The sequence below is a fragment of the Octodon degus genome, unplaced genomic scaffold (genome assembly GCF_000260255.1).
Source record: "Octodon degus isolate 3935 unplaced genomic scaffold, OctDeg1.0 scaffold00177, whole genome shotgun sequence".
Taxonomy (NCBI): Eukaryota; Metazoa; Chordata; class Mammalia; order Rodentia; family Octodontidae; genus Octodon; species Octodon degus.
The window spans coordinates 1,461,865-1,472,930 of record NW_004524753.1 but is presented as its reverse complement, the minus strand read 5'-3'; the positions used below and the strand labels follow the sequence as shown (position 1 = coordinate 1,472,930).

At 43.9% G+C, this 11,066-nt stretch overlaps 1 protein-coding gene across 1 annotated transcript in view; it reads right to left on the bottom strand.

Annotated features, from left to right (window-relative positions):
* Nucleotides 1–11,066, bottom strand: part of Arhgef28 (Rho guanine nucleotide exchange factor 28) — a 345,634-nt gene that overhangs the window by 35,096 nt on the left and 299,472 nt on the right. The window contains 4 exon segments of the mRNA XM_023703652.1: nucleotides 1,647–1,947; nucleotides 3,004–3,498; nucleotides 8,967–9,014; nucleotides 9,104–9,142. Coding sequence (XP_023559420.1) covers nucleotides 1,647–1,947; nucleotides 3,004–3,498; nucleotides 8,967–9,014; nucleotides 9,104–9,142 — 883 coding nt within the window.

Here is an 11,066-nt window from a genome sequence, read left to right as displayed (position 1 = left end):
TCCTGTTTCAGCTTCCCCAGCACTGTGATTACAGGTGTGCACCACTATGCCTAGTCTTGGCGGCCGGCTCAGTGTGCCAGGGTTGGGGCTGGGCCAGCACGGTATGTGGTACATGGTATAGAGGATCGTACCCAGGTCTTTGTGTTTGCCTAGGCATGTGTTTAGACCACTGAGCTATCTCCGTGGCCCTACAAGACACTCTATTAAAGGGGTTTCTGTTTCTAAATTTTGGTTTAACCCCTTCTTTAATACAAACTAATTCATTATGTATTTTATTCAAAGAACATTTAAAAGGACACTTTGAAGACCTATTTCCTGGGCTGGCGAGATGGCTCAGTGGTCTAAAGCACCTACATGGAACAAGCTTGGCAAAGCACAGGGACCACCGTTCGATCCCCCAGCACCACATGCCAGCGAGCCCCGCCCCCTGGTGGGCTGAACTGGACACACACACACACACACACACACAATAAATAAATAAATAAATGTTTAAAAAAAAAAAAAAAGACCTATTTCCTTCTCTGCCATATGCTGATAAGAATGAAGAGTGTTCAGCAGTGACTCCAGGGTGTGAGGCATGAGCCGCTACTAAAATCAACATCTTACCTATCAGTAATAAATTAAGTCCCCGGCAGTGTCAGACTTATTACTCCCTAATTGGAAGAAGCTGGAGACCTTCAAAACTTTTTGTTGCTGAAAAATTATCCCCCTCAACTGACAAACTAAGAATATATATTAGGCATGGAAACAAATCTGTGTCCAGCTCTGAAGATCTCTATTCTACAGCTTGTTTTATGTTTCTGAAATATTGTGATGTTGGTGATTTATGTCATGTCCATGTGGCCGGCCATTTGTTTATTCTATTGCATACCATCTGTTTTTCAGTAGAGAGGTTTCAAGTTTTTCTCATTCCCTACCTCCTATCCCATAGAAAACAATTTATAAAAGACAGATTTAAATCACTTGGACTCACGTGGAGCTGGAAACTTGAGCTTCTCTTCCTTTATATCTGGCAAATACTTTAATGGGATTAGCAAATTGTGTTATTATGAAGTACTTATGGAAAGACACCTTTTTTTTTTTTTACAATGACAAATGATGTTAACAGTTTCATCTGGGGTGTTTAATAGCCGTACAGAAGAGTTCCCTAAGATGACAGGAAATTGCTGTGATAGACAATAAAGTCCTACCACAAGCCCTGTTCAAAGCTTTTATTTCTGAAAGTCATTGGCTGTGTGTTGTAAAGCCTACGATGGGGAATAAATATCAAGTTGCTTCACTAGCAAGGGGACATTATCATGCAGCCTACAGGCTGGAATACTCTGGGTCTGGCCTCTTGGCTGTGTTCTCTAAGCTCATGTTGGTTGGCAAACCTTTCTAAGCTTCAATGATAACAAACAGCTGGCTGTGGTACGTGAGCCAGGAGTTCACCAGCACTGCCCTAAGTCCTACAAACAGGGCTCGATCCTGTCAAGAGAAGGCGAGCCTCCGACTTCTGCCCCTGAAGAGTTTACGTCACAAATTCCAGCTCACGGTACCAATTTATTCCCAAGCGAGGGCCACTTTGATTTGTTCTACAGAGAAGCCAAACATTCAGTCAAACATCTTGCTAGGACACTACAGGAGATGCGTAAAATATTAATTACCGTTTTGATAAGAATCTTTGTTGCTGTCCGGGAGAGGAGGTATCTGGTGGCAGGGTCCAGTGGCTGTCCACAGTTCATGGTTGACATCTGGGGGCTGAGAATTATCTGTCTGGAGGTCTGCTTGATTTTCACTAGTCCTTACCAAGTCAGAGTTAGGGACATGTGTGGAGTGAGTGACATCCTGGGGGGCACCAGATGGATTCGGCTGACTGATAGCATTGAGTGACATTTGTACTAAAGCTTCATTGACGAAAAATGAATTCTCATGACATAAACTTTCAGATCGATTAAGTTCCGTGACCTGGATAAAGAAATACAGAAAGAGTACAATAATTTCTCCAGCAACACATGCAACTTTCATAAAGTATTTATTTCTAATAGAATCTAACAATTCAGATTTCATGAAGAGCAAGGTCAAGAAAAATTTACCACCTACTATCCCTCCCCACCTCCTTTAAAAGAATTAGAACCAAACATTTCAAGTCACTATGCACTAAACCTTTCTTAAAAGTAATGTTCTCACCATTAAAGAGTTCCTCCTTAAAGCACAGAAAGTATCATGTCTTTTGCTAAATTAAAAAAGTTGAAAATATATCCATATAAAAATGAGGAATTTATACTAAATGCATTTAGTGAACTTAAAAAGGCAACAGTGCAGCACAGTTCTTACTAAGCCTATTAATTTTTATAACTTTACGCACTACCAATAAAAGCAAACACACAATGCACATAGTGCAGGAAAATCAACGCGTGGAGCAAATGGAGTGGGTTGTATGGTTCGGGAGGATGCAAAGGGAACACAGAATTCTCTGGAAGCTCTTATCCTATCTGGCCACTAATGAGCACACCGCATAAGCAGAACTGGTGAATGGATTGTGAATTTACTATGTCCAGTTCACAAAGAGAACCACCCTGCTGTGGAAGAGAGTGTTACTTGGGCTGCGTCAGGATGTACAGCGTGCAGTAACAGCTGACTCAGCCACGAGAAAGCCCACACACCACTGAATAAGGGAGAGTGCTCCTTGTCAGTAAGAACAGAACCTCTACAGCCGGTCCTTAAAATATCGGAGACAGGCCTGCTCATGACCCCTGCGGCTCCAGGACCAGCCACCTGTTCTTCCCACACAGCTCTGTCCTCTGCTCCTCTTCAGGTTAAGGTGTCTCAGGCTACAATGGCCCACGAGGACCCCAGCTCTTATATTTTCCATATTTCAGGCCAAGATGCTTGGGCATCATTTCTGAAAGTTTCTGGCTCTGTCTCAGATTGAGACCGCCTCAGGTGCCCCTACTGAGAATGGGCCTGCGAGCCTCAGGCCGGCAGAGCGTCCTGTGCGACGCGGGGGCAAAGCCTACGCACCTCCGGGCTCCCAGAAGGGCAGGGGGCGAAGGTTGCTGGAAGGCTCCGCTGCCGACTGTGCTTCCAGGGGCCCAGCAGGCCCTGCTGCGCGCGCATCCTCTCCTTCTCCTGCTCCACCAGGCGCTGGCCCTCCCTCAGCCGCTCCAGGTTCTGCTGGTATTCCTGCAGCTGGTGTTCCAGCTCTCCGCGGTTCCGCAGCAGCAGCTCCTCCTGCGACTGGCACTCGCGCTCCCGCGCCTGCAGCCAGCTCTCCTTGGCCTCCTGTTCCCGCTGCTGCTGGGCGCAGGTGCGCAGCCAGCGCCTCTGCTCCTGCTGCAGCTGGTGCTGGAGCTTGTGCACGTCGGCCAACTCCTCACGCTGCTTCTCCAAGTGCTGGGACCTCTCCTGGTCCTGGAAGGGGCTGCCCAGGAAAGAGTGGCCAAGGGCCAGGCTCTCCTGCTGCCGGAGGACCAGCTTGTGGATCTCCATGTGGCTGTCCTGAATGGTCAAGGCGGCCTGCGGGCAGAGGAGGAGGACTGAATGAGACCAGGCATCCTACCCTGTGCGCCTTGGAGGGAACTGCTTCTAAACTCAGAATTCACAATACAACAATTTCCTCTTCACACTCTGTCCTTTTCTTAGGACACCTCCAAAGACCGACTTCAGTATTTCAAATAGACTTGTCTGTATTTCCTAGTGGAAGAGCCTAGGAATTTACATAGAGAAAAATTAAAACAGATCAATCCCATTATTCTTGATATTTGAAAGGGAGTGCTTCCAGCTCCTTGTGGATGCCCAAATCCAAGGATGCTATGCTCTTTCTATAACATGGCTGAGTGTTTTCACTATGGTCCACTCGTATATTTTAAGGCATGTCTAGATTACTAGTACTACCCGAGACAGTGCCTACACATTGATTCATTCACAAAGATTCAGTGTAATACCTGGAAAAACAGCAAATCAAGTTTTGGTTTTGGGGGCTTTCTAGATTTTTTCCCTACCCAGGTTTAGCTGAATCAGAGGATATAGTACCCGTGTCTACAGAAGGCTGATTATATTCAGCCTACAGAAGTCTACCGGTTGCTTGCTGTTGATCAATATTTATGTGTTCTGAGTAAGAACTCAGAATAGGGTTGGTGAGGTAACTCAGAAGACTAAAGTGCCTACTTAGGCAAGCACAGGGACAGAGGTTCAATCCCCCGCACCACATGCCATGCTAGCCCCACCCCCAGGGTAGGCTGAGCTGGCCAGAGTCCGGGTATAGTGGGGCACACCTGTAATCTCAATGCTGGGAAGGCTGAAAGCAGGAGGATCACTATGAGTCCAGGCTGCATAGTGAGACCCTGCAACAACCAAATACACACACACAAAAAAAAAAAAAAAAAAAAAAAAAAAAAAAAAAAAAAAAAAAAAACCTCAAAACATAAGATTCACAAGACTCCATATTCTTGCTTGATACCTTAATCTCTTCTTGAAGTCTCCCTAGTCAATAATTCGTGGGAATTTAACAATCTATACAAACCTAAGAATATCTTTATTTCAGACCCAGAAGAGACATTACTAGAGTTACAAATGTTTTTTTCATGAAGACATAAAAATAAGTCAACCATTTGGAGACTTTGGGTAAATGATCTTTTTATACCACAAGGCCGGAGAATAGCAAGTAATGTTATTTTTAAGAGATACACAAGCGGTGAAAGCTTCCTTGCTGTCTTTGCATTTATAGCAGGAAGACCAAGCACTGAGACCTAAGCTAAAGTTCATTTGTTCAGTAGATTGCTAACAGGAGGCTGGGTTGATTAAGGGAAAATAGATATGCTAAATCCCGCAGGACATTATCAAAGAGATTAAAAAACATTTAGAGTTACAGTATCTGCCTATGAAAAGTTTGGCTGCATTGCAGGAAGTAATTGCCAAGGTTTTGGAAAGATGCCACTAAGAAAAAAAAAAAAAAGAAAGAAAAAAAAAAGTCTCCTACAACACCCTGGGAAGCATTTAATTTTTAAAGTTCACGTTTAAAATGCAAAGCTGTAGAGGGGCAAGCCGCAAATGGACACGCAGTGGGTTGTGTATCTTTCCACTTAGAAGCAGGAACTGCTACTCTCCCAGGAATAAATTCAAAGTTTTCCTTGCTAAGAATTTTAAAATTCTGTACATGTAACAGGTTGGGAAGATAAGAATTTGACCACCAATTCTTTGTTAAATCAGCAGTTTAGTGTACTTCTGAAAGTTAAAGACAGTTCAACCTATTTGATTTAGGATAAGGTTGGAAATCGTATTTGCTGGGGTCTTTTGAAATAAAATTTATATTTTTTTTTGAATTTGAAAATTAATTTCAAATGACCAACCTCATCTGAATATCAATGGTTTATAGAAGTTTTTATAGAGAACAGTGATTATTGATATTGTGCTTTCTACACACAAAATAATTAACATATAATAAATACTAATAAGGGCTGGATAGATAGCGCATTGGTCTAAGTGCCTGCCTGGTAAGCGCGAGGACCTGGGTTCGATCCCTGGTTCCACATGCAGCACAAGCCCCAGAACCCTGGGCACACTGTGCTGGCCACCAAAATGGGGTGTGGTAGTGCACACCGGAAATCCCAGCACTGGGGAGGCTGAGACAGGAGGATCACTATGAGTCCAAGCTGCGGAGCAAGACCCTGCACCAAAAAAATAAATAAATAACATTTTTAAAAAATAGTTTTCAAAAAATGCTAGCAAAATAACCATTACAATAAACAATAAACCAGACTACTCAGGACCACTGACCTGGCAAAGCAGACAGCAGGCTGCACACCCTGACTAATTCCAATAAACCCTAAAGGCAACAGTTTAGATAAATTTTTTAAAAATTCACATTTTACATGTCAGGACTACACACACCCGATACACAACAACTGTCTTGTAAAGATTATAATTAGAATCATTAAGCATGGTTATGAAGAACTCTTCATGCCTGCCCAACATCTGGAATAAGGCCATTTTCTTCCATGCAGCAGGGGCAGAATCCAAAGACTGGATGTTCATTTCCCCTCCTGAAGTTGAGGTTTATTTTTCGGATAGAGAAGCACACTGCTGAGTCCTTCCCAATCCACCCCCCTGCACGCTACTTTGCTAGTATGCTTCTGGGTCTTTGCCTTTTTTCCTTGTCTATATTTTTCTCTTGGTCTCTCCTCACACAGGGGTCGAGTTTCATTTTCATCTGATTCCTACAGGCCTATGTGGAAGCTTCGAGCACGCATAGGAGACCCTCCATGCAGAAGAGACAACTTCCGGGAAGAGACGACTTCCGGGAAGAGACGACTTCTGGGAAGAGACGACTTCCGGGAAGAGGCATCTTCCAGAGCCCAAACCCTGAGGCCAGCTCAAGAGCTTGGCTGCGGAATGCATCGCAGACCCATAGTTCCCACCTTAGGCTTCCAACTAACGTGTTGCAAAGATTAGGTCATTCAGGTCACTGGATTTTTGTGAATCTGCAATCCTCACAGAACTGTTGCCTTCGGGATTGAAGAAGGGAGATAATCTTGTGGGTATTTTCATCAGACAACAAAAGCCAGGATGCCAGAGGTTTTCAACCCACAAGAGTTAATGGATTATGCTCCAACTACATGCTTCCTCTCTTGACATTTCAAGGAAAGCATATTTGTCTTACATGATCAATTTATCTTTTAGAATATATACCTCAGACTGCTATATCTGATGTAAGGTATTAAAGGCACTGCCACGACATGGTGATCCACACAAAGGACTTGCCTTCACGAAGCACTGCCAGTTCACACATTTTTAGAAGTTCTTGCTAAATCAATGAAGCAAGTGAGTGAAACTGATACAACTATGGAAGAAGAACCAGACTACCGTTGCTTCCCAGCTTTTATTTCCCAACAGGAATATTCCAAAGAATCAATGAAAAACTACTGCAATACAAAAGTTTAATGAGTTGGGCAGGTTCTTCTATACATTTACAAAAGAAATATATAAAAACTATTACCTTCCTGTATGTCAGCAAAAGCCCAATAATAACTAAGGAAGTTATGCATGTAATTGGACACGTAAGCTGTATGAAGACAACTGTAAATCTTTTGGACAGAAACACTAAAAAGAGGAGACGGCTGATCCATATTCTTGGGTGAGAGACCGGATTATGGCAAGAGCGTCACTGTCTCTAATTTAGTTCATCATTATGATAATAAGTTACATTTTAATGATCTTGGTAAGAGGCAAGAAATATGACAAAGTGATTCCAAAACTCCTGTAAAAGCACGTATAGAAACACAGAAAAATGATAGGTGGCTACACTGTTGTAAAGTCCAGCATCATCCAAAGTTTTAACACTTAGGACAGTGGTCACAAAACAAGAATAGACATATGATAAACAGAACATCGGACAAAGAGCTGTTTTGGTACAGCTGAAGGATAAATAAGAAAATAGAGAATGTGCAACTACATTTCCTGGTGAAAACTTAGACTTCATCTTCTTTTAATATTCAAAAGATAAAATATGAAATATGAATGAATGATAAACAAATAAGAGAAGAATTTAGTCTCACCAGCAATCAAAAAAGTGCAAGTTAAAGTAATTGGGTTGTGCCAATAATTGGTTGTGAAATTGTCTCATTGATATTTGTTTCTCAAAATTATTTTAAAAATAATAAAAAATAAAGTAATTAGGTGTCTTAATCCCTTGTCCAATGAGGAGAGAGAAGGTTGTTTAATTTTATTATTTTTAGTGTCTCATTAGACACCTAAAAAGCCCAATTCTAGTACTTCAGCCTAGGAAACATTTAGATGAAGTTGAAAGAGACATTTAGATATAGTCAAAAGGACTGGTACACAAGACTGCCCACATTTTGTGTTATTGATAATATAAGAATGGGGCTGGCTGGATAGCTCAGCGGATTATAGCACCTGCTTAGGCAGAGCGTCGGGACCGGGGTTCAATCCCTAGCCCGCCGTGCTGACCCTGCTCCCAGGGCTTGCTGAGATGGCAATTGAAACTGGGCATGGTGGCGTGCCCCTGTAATCCCAGCTCTTGGGAGGCTAAAAACAGGAGAATCACTATGAGTCCGATCTGTGTTGTGAGACCCTGTAGAACCTGCACTAAATGCAAATAATAATAATAATGAAGAAGAATGTAAGGAACAAGGAGCTTGACTGGAATACATATTCTCTCAAAATCATGCTTGCACAATGATAGCTGGTGACCAGAAAGGTTACCGAAAGTACCTATGAAACAATTTAACATGAAAAAGGATAGATACCAGCATAACAGGAATTCCTTCTGTGGAATCACAAGACCATTTATTTACTTGTATTCCTAAATTTCCCCACAAATCCTTCCACAATAGAAACATCGCTTTCATCGCATTAAAATAATTTAGTCAGCAAATGAAGCAAATGGGCCCAGGAAGCTTCTTTCTGGAGATTGATCTGAGGGGGCGTGTAGGTCGCTAGCGCCCACTGCAAGCACAATTTCACCTGCTTTCCTTGAGGGATAGAAAGTCCCTTGAGGTCAGCTGTGGGCTTTTAGTCTTTGCAGGCTGGGGGGCCCCAGAAATGTGGGGTGGCAAACACACAGAAGCAGGATGGTGTCAAGTGCTCTCAAGAGGGAAGGCCACTGACCGAAAGGAAAACAGCGTGGGTGTGCATCTGAGTTTTCACTAGAAAACATGAAACTGTGCTACACTTACCTGAGTTTCACTGTGAATATCAAGCCAGAGCCTGACGTTTCCTAGTTTCTAAAGATATAAACCGCTTTATGGTTTCTGAGAAGAAAGGTATACATATGGTGCAACGGCGCTGCTGCTCCACGCTTACAAATCCAGGTGACATTCAACACATCTGGCTGAACTGCCCTTGGGGATCGGCACCACTGAGCTCACTGCCCCCCCCCATGGACTAACTGTCACCATCTGGTGGTTATCCAGGTGAACTGCATGGAGAGAAACACACCAGGCCCAAGAGGGGAGGAGGCTCATTACCTGGAGGCTGTACAAGAGGCGAGTTAGATTCTGTATCGCTTGTATGATCTGAAAAATAAGATGACATGGGTCCGATTTTTAAAAATGTTCTCAAGTTGAGACACAATGGTGATATGATTAAGGCCGGCGTCACTCACCTCTGACTGGGAAGAACCTGGGAAACTTCGACACTCCACCTGCGATACACAAAAGCGTAAGGAAACGAAAGGCCACTCTAGTTTTCAAAAGCTCCCCATATAAGAGCGTCATTCTCTCTAAGCTCAATGACCTCATCTATAGTGACTTGGTCCCCTCCCTGGAAAAGGGGCCTGTAGGATTCAATAACCACTTGACAGGGAGAGCTGCCCTCATGCAAACCTGGGGTTAGCAAAGCAGAGAGGCTTTGGGGAGCCACCTTTTGGCCCAGGAGGGACAGCAGCCAGGAAGCTGGGCTGCTGTCACACTCTAAGTGACGGCGGTCACATGAGCAAGCCACACCATCAACAGTGCTGTCTGGGCCGGGTCGGGGCTGTCTCCCAGGCCAGGCCAACATCTTGTATCCTGGAGTCCAGACCTGGAAGCTAAGGAACATCAAGCCAGGCCTCCAGCTCTTCGTCTCAGTGTTTGTGACTTAAGATGACAAAATAGCCAGCGACTGAGAACGGAAGCCACACCCAGAGATGGCGCAAAGGGGTCACTGAGCCAGTCTCCTCCAAATCCTACCGCATTAGAGTTCGTGGCCCGGTGCCAAGCCCACAGACAGGCCGTGGGGCCCACCTGCTCCGCAGGGTAGGTCTGCGTTCACTGTTCTCTCTCCCCCAAAGCACACACCCAGGGGACATGTGGATTCTGAGGGTTGCCAGTTTTGAGAACTGAATTAAAGGTTTGTTTGGTCCTGTACTGTCTGTCCTCTCACACCTGACGCAGCCAGTGGGCAGCAAGACTTTATGTATTCCATATCGCACCTGCAAAATCAGTGGAAGCCTGGGGTGTTATGGACATGCCACAGGCGAACAAGAGAGTGGATCAGGCAGCATGCCTCCCAGTCAGTGAGCACTGAGGGCCCCCTGCAAATTCCACTCCGTGTGTCATGGGACATCACGCGCCCCCCATCTGTAGCCTCCATTACGCTGCTGGTGTTTGTCTGAGCAGGTCTCATTTAAAGCTCTAAAGCGCAGCCAGTGCGGTAATGTTCTCAGGTAACTTTCGACCTGGGCTACATGCAGCTGGTTGAGGCTGCTAATGAGCTACCTGGCCTTCACTTTCTCCCTTCTTCTGCCACAATTAAAGAGTCCACGCCTTAGAAGTCCACAGGAGAGAGAAGGGACAAAGGCTGGAAGAGGAGATAATGGTTAAAGGCATTAGATCTGTGTCCAATCCGGCAGGAGAATTCAGGGCTAAGAACCCGTCCTATAGCAAGTTTTTAGAGTGCTCAATTTATTTCGGATTCTGTCCTTGCTCATCCATATATGTCTGCATTTGCAGTGAGAACATCTGGTATTAATCTTTATACTCCATAAAAATTAGACATGTAACAATGAGTTGGCTTGTGCTACATGTAGTTACTTGTACCAGGAACCAGTGGGTTTAATACAAGGCAGGATGTACACATTCTTTTTAAATGGAGTTGGTCTGCCACCTGGTGGTCAAAATATGTAACTGCAGCTGGGGATTTACACTGGATTTCTGAGGCTTGGATTACAGATTTTTCTTTAATTCTTTCAGAAATTTGCTTTAGTTTTCTCTTATTAAGGAAGCTAAGGACAAATATAAATAGTATACCTCAGAAGTTTGATTTCAAGTGATCTTTTTCTATGTCTCAGTTTATTCAGTTTTCTCAAATTGTCTTATTAATTAAGAGCCACATTTTCCAGACAGGTTAATTCAAAGAGGAACCTAAACATTTGATCTCAAGTATTCAGCCGCTACTGAATCAGGGAGCGGGGCCACCACAGCCTCCCACCCAAGGAGAAACTGTTACTCAGCAACTCGCTCGGTCTCTTTCCTAAGAATTTCGAAGAAGTTGGAAACTACAGACTTGAGACTTAAAAATGAATTCTGAACTTAAAAAAAAAAAAAAAGCAGCAGGGCCGGGGAGATGACTCAGTAGGATAAGTGCTT